This window comes from Trichechus manatus, unplaced genomic scaffold (genome assembly GCF_000243295.1).
Source record: "Trichechus manatus latirostris isolate Lorelei unplaced genomic scaffold, TriManLat1.0 scaffold00049, whole genome shotgun sequence".
Taxonomy (NCBI): domain Eukaryota; kingdom Metazoa; phylum Chordata; class Mammalia; order Sirenia; family Trichechidae; genus Trichechus; species Trichechus manatus.
The window spans coordinates 13,993,440-14,019,116 of NW_004443985.1; the positions used below are offsets into that span (position 1 = coordinate 13,993,440).

Below are 25,677 nucleotides of genomic sequence, written 5' to 3' on the forward strand. Positions count from 1 at the left end.
GTGCTTGGTTGCTAACTGAAAGGTTCAAGTCCACCCAGAGGTACCTCAGAAGAAACATACCTCAGAAGAAAGGCTTGGCGATTTACTTCCAAAAAATCAGCCACTGAAAACCCGATGGAGCACATTTCTACTCTAACACACATGGGGCCGCCATGAGTCAGACATGACTCAATGGCAACTGGTTTTGGTTTTATCAGGGCACATGGCTAGAGTACATCTCCCAGCCTCCCTTGCAGTTTGTTTTGGCCATGTGACCAGTGCTTGCCAATGATACATATATCACCAGGCCCAGGCTTTTAACAAGCAGGTATGCTACCTCCCACATACTCTCTTTCAATGGCCAGAATCAGATGATGCTAAGGACCTAGAGGATACCAAGTTATGATATTGGAAGAAGCCTGAGTTTCTAGTCCATTGTATGGAAGAGAGAAGGTTGTCAACCAGGAACACATGCCTTGGACTGTCACCTGAGAGAGAAAAATGCACCCTTGTAGGAGACAATATATATTTGGGGGTTTATTTTCACATAATTCCATATGTGAAAAGGCTTTTTAGAAACTGTAAGATGCCATGGAAATTTAAGATGGCACAGTGGTTAAGAGCTCAACTACTAACCAAAAAGTCGGCAGTTCGACTCCACCAGCCCCTCCTTGGAAACCCTATAGGGCAGTTCTACTCTGTCCTATAGGGTCACTGTGAGTTGGCATCCACTCAACTGCCACGGGTTTGGTTTTGTTTTTTGGTTTTTTTTTTTTTTTTTTTTTTGGTTTGGTGATTCTGTACACATCTGCAGGTGGAGACACAGCCAACCAGAAAGAGTAGAAAGACCAAGGCCCCACAGCCACGCCCAAATTCTAGCCAAGGAAAAGGAAAAGGGACTGATAAAACAGGAAATTTCACTTCTTACTACTTCTTACAAGTCTACCCAAGAAGAGGAAATAGAGACTTGAAAGTTGTCTATTTAACCTCTCTAGTAAAAGGTTTAGAAAGAAAAAAGGCTGAAACAGTCATGTCTGAAAAGACACTAAATCATTACCTACAATTGTATAAATTTTATTTAAACAGAAATGATATTCATTGATGATTTATGTCACTCTCAGGAAAGCTCAAAAGTATACGGTTCTTTCCTCCGGCAAAAACACATTTTTTGTTTTTGTTTGGCATCATTCTACTACACATATGTCACATTCACTTTTAAATTTTGGAAAAATGATTTATTTTGTTCCTCAACCTCCATTTGCTTTAAATCAGAAAATGTAGTGTTGATTTTTTTTTTAATTGACTAAAACTTCATGAAACAGACACTTGAGATGTCATTGGAAGAGAGCTATTTCCAAATCAATAGGCTATCCATGAACATCGGGGATGGCTTCTCTACTCTATGACAAAGGCCAAAACCTTTACCAAAAATCGTAGACCTATAGTTTGTTTCATGGAAAAAAAACAACAAATTAAAGTGTTCTAGATCTTTTCAAACAAAAACAAGCAAAGGAAGTATTTAAACAAGCATGAACTTTTAACCACCAAAAAATTTATGAACCAGTTAATTAAATAAACTATTTTTACCCAGGGCAACATAAGAAAAATAAAAATACAGGGTTGCACCTTAATTCAGAATTCACCTTTCACTTCTTGTTTGTTCACAGACCAGAAGGGGGGAAAAAAGAGAGAGAGATTTTCCTGCTTTTGCAATCCAAAATGATTTCTCCAAAGTGTTTTCTCCTTCTGTAGCAACCAATACTAGGAAAAGCTAGATTATCATTTCAGCTGTCTCAGTGTTTCTACCTGTGGAGGTCAAGCTGACATGGTGAGATTCTTATTATCTTTAAAGCACTAAGAGCCCACAGTATTCTTGTTTATATCACTCTAGTTGCTAGTCCTTAAGAGTTTGCTTAAAGACAATACCAAAGGGAACATATCTTTCTGCAGAGAAGGGGTCAGTCTAACGTGGAGGGCAGAAAACCCTCAGAAAATGAGCTGGACTTTGGCCACTGTAGGCATTGTCCTGTTTCACAAAATTTCATAAAAGTTTATATGAATGTATCATCACATGTCCTATATAATTAGATGCAATTTATTATACAATTAAATAGAACAAATAAAATTATACTACTACATGAATTATCATATAATTAGATCTAATTTAAGATATAGTAACTTATTACTATAATAATTACTATATAATTAGATATGATTTATGATAAAACCAAATATGCATTGAGTCCCTACTACATGTGGAGCACCTTGCTAGGCATGGGTGATAAAGGCATGACAAGAGAGACCAACCCTGGATCTCCTGGAGTTTATACTCTGATAAGGGAGACTGACATTAAACAAATGACCCCACAAATAATAAGTTAATTACAGTTGTGCTAAGTGTTACAAAGGAAAACAACAGAAAGTTGAATAGAGAGGGGACCTAATCTTGGGGTTCTAGAGAAGGCTTCTGAGAGGAAAAGAGAAAACAATATTTAATGAGTCCTTTTGAATGTCTTTAGTGCCTGTTGATCCCATTTGCTTGCATAGGGAAAAGCAAAATAAATGTTAACAGAACAGATAAGTTTCCATTTTTCCACATAGTTCTTCATAGGCAAGTTTACTCCAAGTGCTTGCCTTCCAGTCCACTTTCAACCTTTGCAAGCAACACTCTTTTACCCTTCCTTATCCAGAAAATGCTTACAACATCTATAAAATGATCTCCTCTATAAAGCCTTCCCTGAATGTGTCAGAGGGCTTGGGCCCCTCCTCTATGCTCTCCCAACTCCCATAACTGCATAGCACACTGTACTGTTTGTTTCCTTGCTCATTCATTCATTCAACAAATACGTGGTACAAATGGTTAACACGCTCAGCTGCTAACCGAAAGTTAGGAGGTTTGAGTCCACCCAGAGGTGCCTCAGAAGAAAGGCCAATAATCTACTGATGAAAAATAAGTCATTGTAAACTCTACAGAGTACAATTCTACTATGACACACATGGGGTCATCATGAGTCAGAATCGATGTGACAGTAATTGGTACTGGTATATGATGAAAACTGTTCTATGTACCTTCTAGGCATTGGGACACATTAAAAATATGCACAAATTTCTTTAAATTTCTATATTCCAGAGCCTGGCTCATATAAGGAGCTTAACAAATGTCTGATGACTAATGGGGTACAACAGCCCCGGGACAAGGACTAGAAGGCAGGAGGGGACAGGAAATCTGGTAATAGGGAACCCAACGTCGAGAAGGGATAGTGTTGACATGTCGTGGAGTTGTTAATCATTGTCATAAAACAATATGTTTACTAACTGTTTAACGAGAAACTGTGTTCTGTAAAACTTCATCTAAAGTACAATAAAAAATAATAATAACCTGTTGTAAATATGAAAAAAAAAATGTCTGATGAATGAGGGAATAAATAAATTCTCCATTGTTGGCTGATTTGAACAATGGAGAACAGCTACTTTGGCCTACAAGAGGGCCTACTCTGTGTGGTTCAAGAACTATAATAATGAACTTGATGGCAGGCTTCATAATCCAGAGTATTAGCTACTATAGTCCAGAGTATTAGCTACTATAGCATGCATACATTGTCCTTTTTTTGTTTTTATCTTTAGTGTGTTATATTGTTCTTAGGGCTAAGCCTTGCAGTAAACCCCTAAACAGAAGCAACTATCAGGGTGGGCAAAGCCAAAAATTTTCTTCAAACAGAGAATAATGTTCATGTTTATCCACATCAATTTTTAAGAAAAATGTAGTTTTTAATGCCACCACTCATCTGTCAGTTTGTCATACTATGGTGGCTTGAGTGTTGCCATGATGCTGGAAGCTACAGTAGTTGGAAAACATGGCCTTGGTGATAGAAACGACACCAGAGATCGCATGACAGAATTTGTAAAACCGAACCGACGACTTCTTCATTGCAAATATCTTTTTCCAACAACATAAACAGCGACAATACATGTGGATCTCACTAAACGGAATACACAGGAATCAAACTGACTACATCTGTTGAAACAGACAATGGAGAAGCTTAATATCATCAGTCAGAACAAGGCCAGGGGCTGACTGTGGAACAGACCATCAGTTGCTCATATGCAAGTTCAAGCTGAAGCTGAAGAAAATTAAAACAAGTCCACGATAGCCAAAGTATGACCTGAATTTAGAGACCATCTCAAGAACAGATCTGATGCATTGAACACTAATGACCGAAGACCAGATGAGTTGTGGAATGACATCAAGGACAGCATACATGAAGAAAACAAAAGGTCATTAAGACAACAGGAAAGGAAGAAAAGACCAAAATGGATGTCAGAGGAGATGCTGAAACTTACTCTTGAATGTAGAGTAGCTAAAGTGAAAGGAAGAAATGATGAAGTAAAAGAGCTGAACAGAAGATTCCAAAGAACAGCTTGAGAAGACAAAGTAAAGTTTTATAAAGAAATGTGCAAAGACCTGGAGTTAGAAAATCAAAAGTGCAGAACACACTAGGCATTTCTCAAGCTGAAAGAACTGAAGAAAAAATTCAAGCCTCGAGTTGCAATACTGAAGAATTCTACGGGGGAAATACTGAACGAAGCAGGAAGCATCAAAAGAAGATGGAAGGAATACACAGTGTCACTGTACCAAAAAGAACTGATTGACGTTCCAACGTTTCAGCACCTAACAACAACAGTTTTTAATGGCTTTGGTAAAACACAATCACTAGGCACATTTGTGGTATTTAATTTTGCTGTTGTTGTTAACTGTTAGGTGTTGTCGAATCGATTCCAACTCATAGCAGCCCTCTGTACAACTGAACAAACACTGCCTGGTCCTGCGTCATCCTCACAATCGTTGTTATGCTTGAGCCCACTGGTGCAGCTACTGTGTCAATCCATCTCGTTGAGTGTCTTCCTCTTTTTCACTGATGCTCTACTTTACTAAGCATGATGTCCTTCTCCAGGGACTGGTTCCTCCTGATAACATATACAAAGTATGTGAGACGAAGTCTTGCCATCCTTGCTTCTAAGGAGCATTCTGGCTGTACTTCTTCCAAGACAGATTTGTTCGTTCTTTTGGCAGTCCATGATATATTCAATATTCTTCACCAACACCATAATTCAAAGGTGTCAATTCTTCTTCGGTCTTCCTTAATCATTATCCAGCTTTCACATGCATATGAGGTGAAACACCATGGTCTGGGTCAGCCACACTTTAGTCCTTAAATTAACATCTTTGTTTTTTAACACTTCAAAGAAAGCTTTTGCAGCAGATTTGCCCAAGCAATACGTCATTGCTTGATTTCCTGACTGCTGCTTCCATGGGCGTCGATTGTGGATCCAAGTAAAATGAAATTCTTGACACCTTCAACCTTTTCTCCATTTATCATGATGCTACTGATTGGTAATATTTAACAGAAGTTCTAAAATTAAGTGCAGATGTACATCCTCCTGATAGCAAAACTTTTTGAAGATTGAACGTTCTCCTTGCTGTCTGCTAGAAAAAAAATCCCAGCAGCCGGAAACTATCCTGGAAATGAGGGCCTCCCTCTTTTCAGAGGCAAAGAAAACAAAGGCACATGAGAAAATGGACAAAATTAGCCCTGAGGGATTGTGGGGGCTAGTGGAGTTTAAACTCTTAAAGGCTGCTTAAAATAGAAGGCTACCAAAGTGACCTTTAGCAGGCATTTCCTCTGTGTCCTTGTAGGGAAGGTGTACCAGAATGGCTTCGCAGGCCTCATCCCAGGGAGCTTCTTCAGTGTGCTGGCCAAAAATACCAAACCTGTTGCCTTTGAGTCGATTCCGACTCATGGTGACCCCATGTGTTTCTGAGTAGAACTATGCTCCATAGGATTTTCAATAGCTGTGGAAGTAGATCACAAGGCCTTTCTTCTACACTGCTGGGTGGATTCAAACTGCCAACCTTTTGGTTAGTAGATGAGCTCAAACTGTTTGTGCCACCCAAGGAACCTGAAAAAAACCCGTTGCCGTTGAGTTGATTCCGACTCATAGTGACCCTATAGGACAGAGTAGAACTGCTCCATAGTAGGGTTTCCAAAGGACAGCTGGCGGATTTGAACTGCTGATCCTTTGGTTAGTAGTCGTACCTCACCATAGCTCTTAACCACTGCGCCACCATCTTTAAGATTCTCTTCCCCAAGTAATAGTACAAAAAAAATGGTCATCCTGGTCATGATAGGCAAAGTCACCGTTGATATTTCTTCTTGAAGATATATCCTGCTGAGGCTCCTAACCCAGAGAAGTGACCTTTGATCTCCAGCCAAAGGATGGGCCACCCCTTATAGGTCAACCAGGGGCCCATGGTACATCTGCCGTAGCCCCAAAAGGTATCATGTATGCGGCCCATGGTACACAACCACATTAAATACAGGCAGAATTCCAGAAGAGAAGATGCTTCTTGATACATTACCTTATTATCACAGGGGAGAAATTCCTAACAGTTGTCAGTAAGATTAAATTTTTACAGGCTCCCAGAGCATACATTAATACACCTATTCTAGAGCAGATTTTTGACTATCTGTATCAAAAGTCTTAGAAATGTACAAAGTCATTGATCCAGAAATTCCACTTCTACCATTTTATCCCAAAGGAAATCATCAGAGTTGTACCTGAAGGTTATTCATCAAAATATTATAATAGAGAAAAATTGGACATATCCTAATTGGCCAACAAAAGGGGATTACTTAAATAAATGATGCTATAACCATAAACCACTATGTTAATAAACCAAAAATCAAACCCATTGTCATCAAGTTGATTGTAACCATAAAAACTATGTAGTTCTTAAAATTTTGGTCATGACAGAGTATTGAATTTAAAAGGTAGGTCAATATGGAAAATGATATGGCACTTCCTTAAAAAGCTAGAAACAGAAATACCATACAATCCAGTAATGCCACTCCTAGAAATATATCCTAGAGAAATAAGAGCCATCACACGAATAGACATATGCACACCATGTTCATTGCAGCATTACTCACAATAGCAAAAAGATGGAAACAACCTAAATGCCCATCAACAGATGGATAAGTAAATTATGGTATATACACACAATGGAATATTACACAACGATAAAGAACAATGATGAATCTTCGAAGCATCTCATGACAAGGATGAATCTGGAGGGCATTAAGCTGAGTGAAATAAGTCAATCACAAAACGACAAATATTGTATGAGACCACTATTACAATAACCCAAGAAAAGGTTTACAACACAGAAAAAAAAACTCTCTCTGACGGTTATGGGGGGAGGGGAGCTAAAGGGAGGAGAAATCACTAAGTAAACAGTACATAAGTGATAACTTTGGTGAAAGGAAAAACAACACACAATAAAGGGAAAGTCAGAACAACTTGACCAAGGCAAAACCATAGAAGCTTCCTAGTCGCATCCAAACATCTTGAGGGACCGAGTTTCTTGAGCTGAGGGCTGGGGACCATGGTCTAGGGGGACATCTAGGTCAATCGGCATAACATAGCTCATAAAGAAAATGTTCTACATCCTACTTTAGTGAGTAGCGTCTGGGCTCTTACATGCTTGCAAGCAGCCATCTAAAATACATTTTTTGGTCCCATCACATTCAGAGCAAAAGAGAATGAAAGAAACCAAAGACGCAAGGAAAGTATCGGTCCAAAGGACTAGTGGATCACATAAACCCCAGCCTCCACCAGCCTGAGCCCAGAAGAAATAGATGGTGCCTGGCTACCAACACCTACCTCTCTGACAGGGATTACAATAGAGGGTTACAGACAGAGTGGGAGAAAAATGTAGAACAGAATTCAAATTCACTAAGGAAGACCAGACTTACTGGTCTGACAAGAGAGTGGAGGAAACCCCGAAACAATGGCCCCCGAACACCCTGCTAACGCAGAACTGAAGCCACTCCGAAGTCCACCTTTCAGCCAAAGATTAGTCAGGCCTATAATACAAACAGTAACACACGTGAGGAATGTGCTTCTTAGTTCAATCAAGTATAGGAGACCAAATGGGCAACACCTGCCCAAAAGCAAAGACAAGAAGGCAGGAAGGGACAGGAAGACAGGGATGCGTGGACACGGGAAGCCTAGGGTGTAAAGGGAAAGGGGGAGAGTGCTGACACATTGCTGCGATTGCAACCAATGTCACAAAAAAATCTGTGTATAAATTTTTGAATGAGAAACTAATTTGCGCTATAAACTTTCACCTAAAACGCAGTAAAAAAAAGCAGGCCAAAACCACTGTACAAAATACAATCCCATTTTCATAAAATTCAAAACAAAAATAACAACAGGCATCCAGTCGTAGAAAAATTAAGGTTTAACAAGGGTTCTTTCCCAGGATAGAAGTATGATTGCTTTAATTTTCTAATTTTTATACTATAAATTCTGTATTGTACTGGTACATTTTAAAAAGTGACAACAAAAGTTACATTTGATTTTTTAAAAAGCTGTATTTTTCTTTGATGGTTACAGGATGCTTTTCTCTTCTCATGTTTTCCAATTCTGTGAATTCTGTCACTATATTTTCCCAGCAAGCCAAAACGAGGGCCAGCCTTTCACAGCAACCCGGTAAATAGCAGTATACATGTTCAGAGGCCCACCCGTGATACAAAAAATATCATAGTAGACAACTGGCTGGCAAACTCATCTGACCTTACTGGGTTTATAGCTCTTTTAAAAATATACCATAAAATGACTCTGGACCGCTTCACTAAGTTTATCAAAGTTCTTTGTGTTGGTATGGGTTTTGTTTTTGTTGGGGTTTTTCCTAAAAGAAGTCAGGATCCCAAATTCAAACAAGAGGTCAAGGAATTAGCTAAGAGCTGATTAAAACAGTTTGTACCGTACAGATTGTGAAACAGCTTAAAATGTATGTCCCGGGGTCTGTCGCAAGAGGAGACACGTTGGATTGTATCTTTCCCCAGGACATCATAGGAGTAGGTAAGCTGAGCTAGAACATATCTCTTTATGACTTCTGGACATGAGAATACTTAAACGTTTTCTAAAATAAAGGAGTACCTTTTTGTTTGACTACTAAATGAGCATTAGAAAATGGTTTATTTACATATTGCACAACAAATGGACGAGGGGAACTGGTATTCCGCTGAAGTCTTCCCAGATCCCAGGATGAATTTAAGCAAGGTCAGTTAGGGTTACCCATAATCAAGCAAGAGTTAGATGCACAAGCATTTCACTTTTTATCCTGCTGCCAATTGGTTGCCCTGGTAACTCTTCCTGGCCGCCATGTCTGAAGCTACTGAAGGAAAGGGCATTCTGTAGAGCCTTTAAAACAACCAATGCAATCCCAGAGGCAGATAAATGTTACTAAGTCTTTCATGAATTTCCCAAAGCTAGCCTTACCCTGTAAAATAATACACACACTTAATGCAAATGATTTGAAAAGAAGGCAAAAGTCACGTAATCACTTTGAGGGAGTGACATTTATGCACTTGTTCAACCTACAACTTTAGGCACCCACTATATGCCAGACTAGGTGTGAGGGTGCTGGGCAATAGACCTAGGGTCCCACTTTGAGTTCATAAGCAATTAGACACAGTGTGGTAGACTGAATGCAAAAATGACCCCAAGTTTCCTCTCCCTGTATCCATGCCCCTTGTAATGTGCCTTTGCAGCTTCTCCCATTCAGAAGCTGAGTTTATGTTCCCATCTCTTGAGTCTGGACTGGACTTGTGACTTGCTTTGGCCAACAAAATGTGGCAGACATGATAGAGCACCACTTCTGAGCCTAGATCTCAGGAGACCTCGTGTGCTTCCATTCTATCTTCTGGAACTCTGCATCTGAGAGTAAGCCGGAGCCTGCCCAATGGAGATGACAGACCACATGGAGGAGAGCTAAGGCTCCCCAGCCAATAGCCAGCAACTCCCAGAAGCAGAGTCAACTAGCTAACTTGCAGTCAACCACAGATAATAAGGTGTAGCATAGCTAAGACCAGATGAGCCACCACATAAGCCTGGCCTAAACTGCTAACCCGAACAATCGTAAGCTAAATAAAAGGTTGTTGTTACTAAGCCATTAAGTCTGAGGATGCCTTGTTACACAACAGTGGCTAACCCTTACATACAGTAATCATGATAGCTAATTCTTTTAAGCCAAATACAAAATGCTAAGGGAGCACCTCATGGGAGGTCTTGTAATATTATTCTAACATGTTCACCATTACGAATGTATCCTGCAATTTAGATGTATAAACAGCAGATTTGAACAACCACCCAGAGAAAACTTAAAAGAAGTTGTATATCTACGGGTGGAGTGGCTCCAGACAGCCATAGTCCCTCTGAGAAATTTTCTATGGATGAGGTGAATTTGCCTATTAAGTCATTCCTTGTTTCTTTTCTCTCTTTGAAAAGCTAAAAAGCCCTTTCACTCAATTAAGCTGGTTGGACTAGATAACAATTGTCTAACTTGATTCAAAGCAGCCAGATACTTCTTGACACATGTTCAGCCTCCGGTACTCTGAAGGCTGGAATTTTAAATCCAGCCCTCCTGAATTTATGACACATACACAGTAGCAAGTCCCTACAGGCTGAAAATCAAACTGTAATTCAAAGGCCACAGGACTGAGGAAACAGCCAGGAGATAAATCCCAATTTCAACCTTGGAATCTCCACAAGCTGATTCAGTGGGCTGTCAGTCATATTCAAAAATAAAATAAAACTATAAAGATACCAGACAGTTGGTTCTAAAGAAAAACAGGATGATGCTTTTCAGACCTCCTTCAAAATGTTCTTGCTATCTAAAAAGAACTGTTACGAGGGGGCTTCAAACAGGTCCTAGAAGAGTTGGCCCTTATCAGTCTTTTCTGGAAGTTTCTGAATAGTAAACTGATGAGAAAGAAGGAAGAAATGAAAAGCATCAAATACAACCCAGCCCACCACACAGATGTGAGGCGAAGTTGCAGACATCAAAGCAGCCCTTCTCTGGAGCTGGGTAGGCCACCTCCACAGAGCATACTACAAATGCGAGCTCGGCAGAGGCGTGGGTACTCACTTTACACCCCTCACAGGCGCTGACCCCATAGTGATACCCTGATGATTTGTCCTGGCAGACGAAGCAGGGCTTGTAAACTCGAGGGGGAGGAAGTGGAGACGGAGGGCTTGGGAGAAGTTCCTCAGAGCTGGTGCTTTGTGTTTCAATGGCTACATAGGAGATGGGGGGGGGGGAGAAAAAAGAGAAAAGACATTTCAGTTCATTTCTTTTTCATAAGTGTGAATTCATATGGCTCTGCCCCAAGTTCAGCAATACTGCTAGTGGGGACAGGCCCATAACAACAGTTGTCATTGTAATCACAGCAGTCATAATGTTGAGAGTTATGCGGTATCCAGAGTTTACAAAGCAATCTCATATGTCTGTCTCATGTAACATTCACCATAGCACCGTGGGGTCACTGATTTTTTATTACCATTTTACCTCAAGAGGAAAAGAAACTCAGAAGAGCATAGTGACTTGTCCAAGGTCACACAGGGCAGTGTAGAGCCGGGACAAAAATTAAGATTTTCACACAGCCAACCCCAGGATCCTCCTGCTCTTTCTGTTTCCCTGAACTTCTGACTCCTTACAGTCTCTGAAATGACTTGTTTCACCCTATTGTCACCTAGCCAAAAGTAAATTTCTCTAAGAAAAATGAAAATAATGCCCACACCAGCCATCAACAAGTATATGGCAAGTGTCTTTAACATGCAGTCATTAGTGATTTTCATGAATAACAGCATTAGTGAGATCGTTGCTACTCAAAGACTGGTCCTCGGATTACCAACATCACCATTACCTCATAATATATTACATAATGTAATATCAGGCCCCAGGTCAGAGCTATGGAATCAGAATCTGCATTTTGCCAAAATCCCCAGGTGACAACATTTTAGAAGCACTGGATTAGACCTAATGAAGTCACAGAGTGGCAAGGCTCATTTCTAAATCACGATGCTCTCTATTCTAGATTTAAATATCTCGATCACCCATCTCATTTCTAACCACCAAGATTACATGGAAAATGGGAATTCACAGAAAGTAAGACCTGAGTATTCTCCCACTCCTGCTGTCCAGGTTTATATTCAAAGTCAAAGCAAGAACTGATCCTACTTTGCCTAACAAAGACAAAGAATGCTCATAAAATATAATGGCAATGGGTAAGGGGTGATTGGAAATGTTCAAATAACATTCCAGAATCTTCCAGTCTCCAAATCACTTGGCAGTGTATGGCGTATTTCCCAGAATATAAAACTTGTAGTTGTACCACTGCTTATCACCTTCCAGATTAGATGTTCTGTTGACTGGAATATCCCATAGCCAAACTTATAGCAAGTCAGGTCAACTGTACTCCCTAAACATTGTGAATCCATCTCTGTCTCACAATCTTGTTAGTATCCCAGTCTGCTTTACTATCCTCTCTCTCACATCATCTCTTACAATAGGCTTTTCACTGTCTCCCTGTAGCCCATTCTCCCCACCCTAGGGTCTATTCTTCAAACAAGCAACCAAGGTAACTAAACGTCCAAAAAGTTAAAGTTGAGCCCTCTCATAGTTGCCAATTAGATCAAAGTCAAATTCCTTAACTACAGTCTACAAGGTTCTTTATGATATAACCCTTGCCTCCCGTTCCAACAGCATTGAATTCACTGATTCCCCTCAATTACTGAGTTCTAAACACCTGACTTTTATTCTGTCCCTTGAATAGGACAAACTCTTAACCCGACTTAACGGCTATCACACTAACCGTTTCCCCTTCCTGGAAAACGCTTTACTCAGACCTTCACATATCTGGTTCTTTTTCATTGCTTAGACCTCACGGCAAATGTTAGCTCCTCAGAGAGGACATCTCTTAATGTCCCTCCACTTTTGGTCACTCTATTCCATTATTTTGTTTTATTTTCTACAAAACACTAACTAGTATTTATATTTAGAAAGTTTGTGTACAATTGTATACTCTACCTCTCTTTCCTCTCACTATAATATGGGTTTCACTAGGTCAGGGGACTTCCCTGCATTGTTTACAATTGTGTTCCAGACCTAGAAGAGGTTCTGGCACATAGTAGGTAATCTATAAATATTTGTTGAGTTAATGCATGAACGTTACCTTTTTTCATTTTTTCTTCCTTACTTCAAGCACTAAGTGCTCCTCTAAGTCATTAAGTGATAAAATTAGAAATCAAATAGCTTTCTTATATTCATTCGCTTCCTTAAAGTAATTAGTTACCTCTTTGGAATAGAATCAGCTGTAATTATAGTATTTTCATAATTCGAAAGAATTTTGAAATGAATTCACTAGAATACAGGTTCTACTAGATAAATCTATTACAGTTTTCACTGGTTGGAACCAAGGTGCCTGGATAAAGACCCCAATCTCGAGTGCACTATTTCTTGTGGAAATATGAAGCCCTTCCTAAGGATAGCTTGGCACGGTGGTGGCAAGGGTTCTATAGCATGGCTAGCATCTCGGATGTCACTAAAGTTTATCAGCTATCAAGCACTAAATGCCAAAATATTTCCCACACTGAACTAATCAGCTTCACTTTAAAACAAAGGAGTAATAATGACATCAGCAAGAAAATGCTACTTGTTAAAATTACACAACAATATATTGGTCTTTGTTAAAATCCAAGAAAGTACACATACAGAATCACCCACAACCCTTTCATTAAGAGAAGACCAGACTTATCATCTTGGGATATATCCTTCCACTTTCTTTCCTAGGCATATAAATGTTTCGGGCTTGTTTGTTTACTAATGCAAAATTATATTGTAGATTCATTTCCTTGTCAATAAATATTTTTTTCCTGCAAAACATTCCATTATGATGAACATCTTTGTAGCTAATCTCAGCACATCTCTGATTATTTCCTTAGGATACATTCTCAGAAATGGAATTATGAGTTCAAAGCATATGGTTATTTAAAATACTTTGTTAGTTTTTAACTCATGTTGATAAACTGACTTCTGGAAAGGCTGTGCTAATTTACATTCTTAATATGGAGCCCCTGGGTGGTGCAAATGATTAAGCGCTGGACTACCAACTGAAAGGCTGGCAGTTCAAACCCACCCAAAAGCGCCTCGGAAGTCAGATCTGTCGATCCGCTTAAGAAATATCACAGTCTTAAAAACCCGATGGAGCAGTTCTACTCTGAACACATGGTGTCACCGCAAGTCAGAATCGACTCAATGGCAAGTAACAATGACAACAATATAACATAGGTGAGCCCTTCCCTCTATGGCCCCAGATCTTTTGGATTGGTTTTGTGTGCCTCTACTTCTAAGCCGCGTTGTTTCAGCAACCTGCCAGAGTCATATCATCACCACTATCATCACTGCACTGTGTTCTCTACAAAAGCAGTACATGGTTGTGTGCATGTGTGTGTGTGTGTGTATGTGTGTTTCAGCGTTCTACCTGCTCGTGTACAACAGTTAATCTGGCTTGTCTAGGAAAGATGTAATTAGCATTCTGTTAGAGCTGGATTCAGTTGTCAGAGCTATGCCCTGAATTTCAAAAGTGGGTGGTAATTTCCATAAACATGCCACTTCGAATACATGTAGCAAAGGGAGTCCAGTATTTCATCCTCCCAAAGGGAAGAAACAGAATTGTGGGCAATTTAATACCAAAGAAACTTGGGCTAAAATACGCACAAAAAAAGAGGCTTAGTAGAATCTCAAAAATCCCACGTCCTTTACAAAGATTGGTAAAAGATTTTTTCTATGGATGAGAGCCATTTGTAACAAATGAGTGGATCCAGAAGGCTTTTCCTGAACAGTTCCCATGAATGAAAATGTTCTAAATGCAAACAATCAATAGTCAGGGCCCTGGACTGTTATTAAGGTTATGAACTTGCCCATATTAGTATAAAGGCGTCACAGACTCTTCACATGTTCAACTGTTTATTTCACTGAGTGTTATATAACATGTAGGCATCGTGCTATGGATGGTGCGCGGTATACTCCCTTAGTCCCTACGAGAAAGTCAACCAATAAATACAATCTAATACAGTGATTCCCAAACTTGGCTGCACATTAGAATCACCTGGGGAGCTTTACAACATCCTGATGCCCTGGTTGTACCCCAGGCCCATTATATCAGAAAGTCTTGGGATGAGAGCCAGGTGTCAGTGTATTTTTAAAATATTGCCAGATAAATCCAGATTGTAGCAGTTTGGGAACCACTGACTCAAAATGACACAGAGAGCTACAGCTCTTATTCAGCCCAGAGAAATCAAGGGAGACTTCCCTGAGGAGGTGATTAGGCTGTACGTTGAAGGAAGAATTGGGTCCTTCCATTGTGGTTTAGAATTCAGCTCCTGCAAATGCCATAAGCGAATCACACACAAACAGAAACAGAAAAGCCTTAGGTAGGACAAAAAAATAATCATCTTCAGATAAACGTTCTACCAGTGGTAAAGTGTTAAATATTTGATGATACACATTCAAATATCACTCCCAATATTGATATCCTCTGTTTTTTTATTTCCTCTGTGTGGCCGATATCACTGAGAACAATGCAAGGAAGCAAAGAGAAAAGAAAATCTCAGAGGTGTAGTCAGATCACCAAAGTTGGCCTCCAGCAGACATGCTAAGACAAGTTCTACAATTACAACCAGGATGTGGCATCAATATAAAAGCAGACTCAGACTTTACTGCAATCTCCCGTCTTTTTGGTAATGTAGCAAAATATACTTATCCCCTTTGGCAAAGTTTATTAGGGTTCCTCTTCTCTTTTGCCCTCCCCCCTTAATAAAGACGAGGGGAAACAAGGGAAGCGTGCAGCCCAGGGCTCCCTGTCACGGGTCATTTTTGGCGTTTAAGGTAGATACACAATACTCAGCCATTGATCTGTTCACTGTCATCCTGCTTAAATCAATAATCTATTAGTCCCTTTTAATTAGAGTTAGATTCATCAAATGCTCTTGAGAGGCCTCAAATATTTTGCCCCTTATTCCAGGCAAGCACAATCAGCCTATGCAACGATAAAATTTTTGCATGAAAACTCTGCCGGCTCAGCAGACAACGTGTTGGGTACTAGCTCATTCAGCGATCTCAGGCAGGTCAAAAAAGCAGTTTTTAGCCCTCCCAAGGGGGAAAAGAGGCTGTGTCATTCAATAAAACAACAGCACTCCAGCCATCCTGATTCGATTTCAGTTTGGGGAAGCAGTCTTTGAGGAATAATTCGGATCTGCTTTTTGCCTCCTGCTTTTATTTCCTTGCTTACTTATTGACTTATTCAGTTCTTTTTGGTTACTGCATTCCCCAACAAGCAGCAGCCTCCAATGTGGCATCCAAACTGCTAAGCAGATGGGCTGCCTTGCTTCGTCAGGGAACCGCCAAGTCTGAGAAACTTCTGTTTCGGTAGAGATGGATGCTCAGCTCTGTGGGTCCCAGCCCAGAGCACAGTCAGCAGCAGAGATGCTGAGAGGCTTCTCCAGGACTGGCCACATGCAAGAGGGGACGTGAACCTTAAGAAAAACAAGAGAGGAACCAAGAGTGCACTCATGGAAGCTTCTAGCCCATATTTTAAAACCTCGCCACCCCCACAATGTACAGATGACTGTCACTGAGGGCAACAAAGCAAGAATTACCTTCCTTGCAGGAAAATTAGTCAAGTGACTCTTGCTTTTAAATCAGTGCTATTCCAAGTGTGGAGCCCTGGTAGCACCATGGTTAAGACCTCAGCTGCTAACCAGAAGGCTGGCAGTTCGAATCCACCAGCTGCTCCTTGGAAACCCTATGGGGAAGTTCTGCTCTGTCCGATGGGGTCGCTATGAGTCAGAATCGATTTGACAGCAATAGATTAGGTTTTGGTTAATTCAAAGTGTGGTCCCCAAGAACAGCAGAATCCCTGAGGGTGAGAGTGGTGGCGAGGGGGATTCGTTTTAAACGAGTGATTTTCAGACTATTTATGGGGAAGGACCCTTCCATTTCTTTCCTTCTTTCTTATTTGCTTTCTTTCTAATCCTTTGTGGATTGATAAAATTCAACAAAAATGAATCTCTAGAAAAAAGAAATTAAGAAACAAAGACGTCCAAAAACCAAGCTCCCAACTAAAAAAAAAGATTTCACAGACATAAAATTACTCTGTCAAATCACTACGAAAGTCCTAAACACTTGCTCTCAATTTCTGCATTTATCTCATTATAGACTGGCAGCAGGCAATTCGTGAACCAGCACCAGTCTAGGAGGTCTCATTTATGTGAATCAGAACTCAGCGGTTTTTTGCCGACAAAACAAAACCCGCCCTAAACCAAATCTCCACCTGGTTGTACAAAGACAGACTACCAGCGTTCCCACCCTCAAAGCTTTCTTAAGTACTGCCACAACTCTGGGGGTGGATTTTTCCCCCCATAAAAGCACACACACACAAATTAATGTTGCCGTGAAGAGGACTTGACACTGAAGAACTGGGTTCACCTGAGAAAACACAGTATAAATGTCCTTGTTGTTACAACACACCTGAGTGTCATTTAAACACACAAACTCTCCAACAATAGCTCCCTTCACAATTCCGAACGTGCTTTGCATTTTTCTAAAGGTTAGATTAAGTAGCAGATAACATTTTTAAGAGAGAGCCCAGTATATATGTATATGTGTACATATATGTATATAAATTTTTTTTTTCTTTATGAGAGCTAGTTTACTGCTGGCTAAAACATGTTGACAGATTTCAGGATTTTATGTTGGGTCTGATTAGAGGCGAGGAGGCAACACGCATTATGAAAGCTCTGTCTTTTTACTAGAACCTTCTATGATTAAGACAGTATTTTAATGCATTCTCTGGGTTGCTGAGCCTTAAAAGAAAAAAGGAATTGTAAAGCAAAAGGCATTTCCTGCATGGCCTCAGGGGAATTTTGAGCCCAGCGCTCCTGGGCCCCTGTGGGAGGGAGTAATTTCAGCTAATTAAGGGGGAAGAGCAAAGTGTTGCGTTTGTTATGAACATTCAGTTGCGCTTCATTTTTGTTGGCACCAAAGAGAGCCGGTCTGGATTTTCCCCCCCTTTTTCTGTGGACTCACTGCAGGATTGCAAACCCCACAGCTCACATACATTAGGGGGACTGTCAAAGGAAACGACAAAGTTCAACTAAAGTACAAGTAATTAGAACCAGTCTCCGCTGCTTGCATGTGCGCATGCGTATGAGCGCTCCTGAAGACATTTTATTAAAACGTAATTTACATGCCTCCAAACGTTTGCGTGGAGGAAAAGAAAAAAAAACACTCCATACTGTCGCTCATTTAATTTTTGTGTCGCCTCAACGTGCGGGGGTTTGCTTGTAATCATCTTTCAGGAAAAGCGGTTTGTTTCCACATACGTGGGTTTTGCAAATCTGTGAAGCGCATTCTGAAATTAGGTAATTGCCAAACAAGAAAAACTCTGCTTTGAAATTGTCTTGCCTTACTCCAGTGCTGGCTTTGTTATTATTAAGCAGATCCGAGATTAGTCCCGGGTTTGGAGCAGGCGAGGGAGGGAGGGGGCGGGCGGGGGAGAGAAGGAAAACATCATCGTGGGCCTTTGGCAGTCTTGACTCAGTAACCTGCCCGTGACCCTGAAGGAGTGTGTGTTTGCCCGGGTCACCCGCCATTCTGGCCGAGGGCTGGAGCTGGGTTATGAGAATCCCTGCTATTCTGAGCACACATGCAACAGGTGCAGAACACAGGCAAGGGACAAGAGGAGGGGCTGGGAGACGACTTTGATTTTCGAGTCCTTAAATAAAGCCTTGCTTCTCAAAGTGTGGGTCCCGGACCGGCAGTGCCCGCATCACTGGGGAAGTCAGAAATGCAGAATCCCAGGCCCCACCCTAGACCTGCTGAATCAGAAACGCTAGAAGTGGGGCCCAGCAATGTGTGTTTCAATGAGTCTTCCAGGAGATGGATGCTCAAGTTTGAGTACCACTGATCTAAATGCTTCTCAGTGTGGTGGAGAATTAGCATCAGCTTCCCCTTTGCACGGGTACTTACTAAATACTCCACTTTGTTGAGTACTTAGTGCAGTAAGATCTTCAGGCCATGTGTGTCTATGCTCACCATAAACTGGAAATCTTCCTCTCCCACGGAATTTTGACAGTAGATTTTGGTTGGCAGTGGGCTCAAAGCTGCACCTTGAGAGCCTGAACTAACAATATCTACTACTTACTAAGCTCTAGGAGTTGGAATCAACTCGACGGCTACGGTTTTTTTACTGAGCACTTACTATGCACTGGAGTCCCTCGGTGGTGCAAACAGTTAAACCACTTGGCTGCTAACGGAAAGGTTGGAGGTTCAAGTCCACCCAGAGGCACCTCAGAAGAAAGCCCTGACGATCTACTTTTGAAAAATCTGCCAGTGAAAACCCTATGGAGCACAGTTGCACTCAGACTCACATGGAGTCGCCGTAAGTCCAATCAATGGTAACTGGCTTTAACTATGCATCAGGTGCTGTGCTAAGTGCTTAAAACCAAAAAATCCATTGCTGCCGAGTGCATTCCGACTCATAGCAACCCTATGGGATGGAGTAGAACTGCCCCATAGGGTTTCCAAGGAGCGGCTGGTGGATTTGAACTGCTGACCTTTCGGTTAGCGACAAAGCTCTTAACTCTGTGTATTAATTCATGTACTCCTCCCCAAAACCATGAGGTGAGGGAGCAGGAACTCTACCTAGGAATTAGAAAATTAAAAACCACCACCTGTCCGCCTTTACAAAAGGGACTTTAAAGGGCTTCAATAAAATCACCATAATTTCACTAACTTCTCATCTTCTATTTCACTGGGTATGGTCTCGTAAGGCCTACTCGCTCAAGTTTGAGAACCGCCAAACTGCGTGCAACTGCCTTTCTTTTAATCCATGGTTATGATTTTCCAAACATTTGGTTTTATTCAAGATATGGTTAAATCTGACAAGATAGGTTGGGCCTTAAAAAGAAAGAGAGTGAGACTCGGGATCCACTAATCACTCTGTATTTTAGCTACACCAGCCTGGGCTCTGGAACAGCAGTAGAAATTATTCCTGGGACAGACTTTTAACCGTGGGAAGTTCTGTCATATTTTCATAAGGGACCATGACATGTTCAACACCTACATTTCATTTTTATAATATGCTTTCTTGCTTCAAGGAACACATTCAAAAATTATCTCATAGGTGTTTTGTGTGACGTTTTTAACAGATGATGCCTTATATCACGATTTTATAGGACATACTAAGATAGCTTAGCACTATAAATTCTTCCTTAAAATCACTTAACAGGCCAACACATCTAACTACTTATTAATGATCTGAACTGGGAGGCATCAGAAAAGGAACTGCATTAAGTGAACAAATGCTGGAAGGGGTCTCGGGAATCATGTGCAGATGAAGCTAATTGCATTGCAATCTTAAGGTCCCCCTGAAGAGTTTATCTCAACACTAAACGATTCAGTTCTGTATTTCGGTTCCAACCAGTAATCCCACAATCTTTAAAAAAGGCATTACTGCAGAAATAAATGGCATGCTCTTATCTGTTTAAATTTCCTGCATGCCAAGTAGATTAAAACAGAAGCATTCAAATGTATATCAGCTCAGATGTATAATTTTTTACTTGTATATTGTAAATATATTTGAAAATCATGTTGGTAGCAGCCTTACAGAAAAGTAATGAGAGAAACTTTTTGGAAGAGTTAAGGAAGAATACAATGAAATTATGCTTTTTCACAAAGAGGATCCTTGCCACTCTTCTGAGATACGATGAAGTTCACCAAATATGGATTATACCAGAAGTCAGTCAAACCCCTCTTCTGTCGAATCTTTCTCCCTTGGAGCAGCTGGTGGATTCAAACCACCAACCTTTTGGTTAGCAGCCAAGAACTTAACCACTGTGCCACCAGGGCTCCTTGTCTTTCTCACCAAAATAATGTTCTCCTTACTTGGTTACAAAGTTTGCTGCAAAGAAGGTGGGTTTTGTTATGTTTTGTTTTATAGTTACAGACTCATATTAACCAAAAATCAAACCAAATCTGTTGATTCCAACTTGTAGAGACCCTGTAAAACAGATTAGAACTGCCCCATAGGATTTCCAAGGAACAGCTGGTGGATTCAAAGTGCTGACCTTTTGGTTAGCAGCCGAGCTCTTAACCACTGTGCCACCAGACTCATATTTTGTTTTTTGTTTGTTAGGTGCCATTGAGTCGGTTCTGACTCATAGCGATCCTATGTACAACAGAAAGAAATACTGCCTTGTTATGCTAGAGCCCATTGTTGCAGCCACTGTGTCAATCCATCTCATTGAGGGTCTTCCTCTTTTTCACTGGCCGTCTGCTTTACCAAGCATGATGTCCTTCTCCGGGGAGTGATCTCTCCTGATAACATGTCCAAATATGTGAGACGTAGTCTTGCCATGCTTGCTTCTACGGAGCATTCTGGTTGTACTTCTTCCAAGACAGATCTGTTCGTTCTTTTGGCAGTCAATGGTATATTCAATATTCTTCTCTAACACCACAATTCAAAGGTGTCAATCCTTCCTCAGTCTTCCTTACTCATCATCCAGCTTTCACATGCATATGAGGCAACTGAAAACACCATGGCTTGGGTCAGACGCACCTTAGTCTTCAAGGTGACATTTTTGCTTTTCAACACTTTAAAGAGGTCTTTTGCAGCTGATTTGCCCAGTGCAAGGCGTCTTTTGATTTCTTGACTGCTGCTTCCATGGGTGTTGGTATTAGCTACCTCAAAATGACTTTGAAACTAATTTAATCCACACTATGTGGGTTTTCTTGGTTACTAAAAAGAAATAAAACACCATGAGCCAGCATAAAGCTGTGTGTAGGAGGTGATGGGAAGTACATGCAGTGTGCTGCCAGATCGACCTGGATTTGAATCCTTCTGCCACTTACTGCAGGAGCCCTGGTGGTACAGTGGTTAAGCACTCGGCTGCTAACCGAAAGGTTGGTAGTTCAAAACCACCAGCTGCTCCACAGTAGAAAAGATGTGGCAGTTTGCTTCCGTAAAGATTACAGCCTTGGAAACCCTATGAGGCAGTTCTACGCTCTTCTACAAGGTTGCTATGAGTTGAAATCGATTCAATGGCAACGGATTTGGTTTTGGTTTGGTTTCTGCCACTTACTAATTGAATAGCCATAGAGTTTTCTTTAAGGAGCCCTGATGGCTCAGAGGTTAAACATTTGTCTGATAACTGAAAGGTCGGCAGCCCGTCAGCAGAAGAAAGACTGGCAGTCTGCTCCTGTAAAGATTTACAGCCTTGGAAGCCCTATAGAGCAGTTCTACTCTGTCCCATATGGTCGCTGTGAGTAGGAAATGACTCAATGGCACGCAGCAACAGAGTTTTCTTTACTTTTCTGAGCCTTAGTATCTCCTTCCCGAAAATGGGGATAACCCTAAGATTTCTGTCAGCAAAAGGGAGACAGTGTTTGCAACCAGCATGGCACATAGTAAGTGCTCAGTAAACGATAGCTTCCTCCCCCTACCACATTTTACTTCCTCTTCTCTTAATCTAGGGCAGTGATTCTTAAGCAGCGCCAACTTTGCCCCCAAAGGGACATTTGGTAGTGTCTGGAGACATTTTTGGTTGTCACAGTGGGTTAGTGCTAGTGACATCTAGTGGATGGAGGTCACGGATGCTGCTAAACATCTCCCGATGCACAGGACAACCTGCCCTCCCGGCAGCAAAGAATTACCAGGCCCAAATTGTAAACGGTGATGAGGTTGAGAAATTAGAGTAAGGATGCTGTTTGTGGGGGAACTCTGGGACAAAGGAACAGGGATAGCAAAGAAAATAATTTCCTGCAGCTCTGGAGAAATGGGAACTGTATAGTCCTAGAGGCTAGAAAGCACAAACTCAGTTCCTAATTTGGCCTCGTACTCCACCTACCCATTGCCGTCTAGTCAACCTTGCAGAACAGAGTAGAACTGCCCCATAGGGTTTCCAAGGCTATAAATCTTCAAGGAAGCAGACTGCCACATCTTTCTCCCGCGGAGCGGCTGGTGAGTTTGAACTGCTAACCTTTCAGTCAGCAGCCAAGTGCTTAACCACTATGCCACTAGGGCTCCCTGCCTGTAACTAGCAGTCACTTAACCTTCCTGACCCTCAATTTCCTAATCTGAAAAATGACAATAACAAGCATGTTTGCTACATCGCAGGGTTTTTATGCTTTGTAAACTATAAAACTCTATAAATACATATAAAACTCACAGTAATACTTTATTATTAGAGTATCTTGGGAAATGTAGGTAAGTCAGTATCATTATAATGTGACTAATATTGTTACCATAGATGTTATGGATTGAACTGTGTCCCCAAAAAATATGTATTGTAAATCCTAACTCCTATACCTGTGGATGGAGCCCTGGGTGGCACAGTGGTTAAGCACTTGGCTGCTACCCAAAAGGTCGGCAGTTTGAATCCACCAGCCACTGTCTGGTTGTTATGAGGCCACTTGATGGCAACAGGTGATACCTGTAAATGCAATCCCATTTAGAAATAGTGTTCTTTGTTATGTTAATGAGGCCTTATCAGTGTAGGCTGTCTTAATCCAATCACTTTCAAAATATAAAAAGGGATAAGGAACAGAGAAAAACAAGCACAAATAAGGGGAAAGATAATGCCATATAGAGAACTCCAAAGAACACTTAGAGAAGCTGAGACAAGGATTTTCCCCCAGAGCAGACAGAGAGTGCCTTCCCCTAGAGCTGATGCCCTGAATTCAGACTTCTAGCCTCCTCAGCCATGAGAAAATAAATTTCTGTTCATTAAAGCCACCCACTAGTGGTATTTCTGTTACAGCAGCACTAAGAAACGAAGACAGTGGAAGGTATCAGAAACATCTCTAACATTCAGTCACATAACAGCATTACAGCAACAGTAATAGCTAACATTTATTAAGCATATACTTTGGACTGCCCTTCATTCAGTTCTAAGCATTTTATATATATTAACTCATTTAATCCCCACAGTGACGCAATGAGATCATTAGTTTTAATATTACTATTTTACAGTCAAGTAAATAGAGGGAAGGGCCCTTGGGTAATTTGCCCAAGGCCATGCAGTTGGTAAGGGATGATCAGGGATTTGAACACAAATGGTCTTGGGTTCAAAGAGAATAGGTCCCACCCAGGTGTTGAGGGAAGAGAAGGACATCCTCTCCTATGCAGGCCCAGAACTTCTTTGTCTAGCGGCTATCCCCAGCAGCAAGTTCTAGAATATAGAGACTATGTCTAAGTCAGACAGACAGACAGATATACGCAGTTATCCTAGCACAAAGACCAAAGATGAAGCTGGAAAATTAAAAAGAAAGCAGCAAAGGAATCAGAAATCACGCCCTTTTTATCTTTCCAGTCAGAGCAATAAAGTAGGAAAGTCCCCCAAAAGTAAACACAGGAATCAGAAGGCACACACAGACACACCCACTAACCCCTCCCACATCTTCCCTGCTGAGAAACCAACCCCCTACCGGGAGAATGGCAGCAGCTAAGTAAGACCCAGGTTCCAAAGGCCCTTGGCCGTGGCCCAAGGGCGTATGACTCAACACTGTCAGAAGCAATAACTCAGGCCAGTGCGGCCCTCACAATGGCCAGCTCAGAGCTCTCCTGGAGGGGTGAGGAGCTCTCTGTTTCTTGCCAGTAGGCCACAAACGTTCCCTTAACCAATGTCACTTTGGCACAAGAATGAAACCAATATCTAGAATTTAGAAGTTGTGTCATAGGTCTTCCGTTATTGACTACAGAACTGGACCACCCCAAAGAGGGAGCTGAATTACACCTCCGAAGTGCATCTTGATGGGTGGGAAGTGACTAGAAGCAGAAAGGCAATGGACATCCTCATTCCACCTTCTAGCTGATGAATATGAGGACTTCATTTTTGCTGAGGCTGAGCATAAAACGTCAGTTCAAAAGCGTATCAATTTCATCTGAAAAGATTCTTAAGATTCTATATGGAATTATTTGGATTATAGAAATGCTGTGATACTGTTAGCTGATTGTTTTTGTCTTCCATACCAGTGATTTTGCACTATTTCTTGATATGAGAAAGATAGAGGTTTCAAAGTGCTTAATTTTAGTCCTTAAAAAATAATTGCTAAGGAAAATTTGAAAAAAATAATTCAAAGACATTACACCAACCTCCCAACTGTGGGCAGTTCCTAAGGTTCAGATCTTTTTTCAATAGTCCTTTCTCAGGGAACTTGCCCAACTTTACAGACAAGTTGGTTGAGTACATGAACTCTGGAACCAGACTATCTTGGCTCAAATCTTAACTCTGCTACTTACTAGCTGTGTAACTTTGGGCAAGTTTCTTAATCTCTCTGAGCCTCAATTTCTTCTTCTGTTTGTTAGTTTTCTTTATTTTATTGTGTTTTAGGTGAAACTTTACAGAGCAAATTAGTTTCTCATTCGATAATTTATACACAAATTGTTTTATGACATTGATCGCAATCCCTGCAATGTGTCAACACACTCCCCTTCCACACCCCAATTCCCCATTTCCATCTGTCCATTTTTCCTGTCCCTTCCTGCCTTCTCTTCATTGCGTTTAGGCAGGGGTTACCCTTTTGGTCTTGTATATGTGACTGAATTAAGAAGCACATTCCTTACGTGCATTATTGTTTGTTTTATAGACCTGTCTAATCTTTGGTTGAAGGGTGAACTTCAGGAGTGGCTTCAGTTCTGAGTTAAAAGGGTGTCCAGTGTCCATAGTCTCAGGAGTTCTTCCAGTCTCTGTCACACAGTAAATCTGGGTTTTGTTTTTTTTTTTGTGTGTGTG

At 41.0% G+C, this 25,677-nt stretch overlaps 1 protein-coding gene across 4 annotated transcripts in view; it reads right to left on the reverse strand.

The window, feature by feature from the left end:
* Window positions 1-25,677, reverse strand: part of RARB (retinoic acid receptor beta) — a 479,431-nt gene that overhangs the window by 149,454 nt on the left and 304,300 nt on the right. For all 4 annotated transcript variants that reach the window (XM_012555827.1, XM_012555826.1, XM_004377377.2 and 1 more), the window contains exon 2: window positions 10,973-11,121. Coding sequence is in view for 3 of the 4 variants with exons in the window: in XM_012555826.1 (XP_012411280.1) it covers window positions 10,973-11,121 (149 nt within the window). In the remaining variant the exon portion in view is untranslated. The remainder of the gene's footprint in view (window positions 1-10,972; window positions 11,122-25,677) is intronic.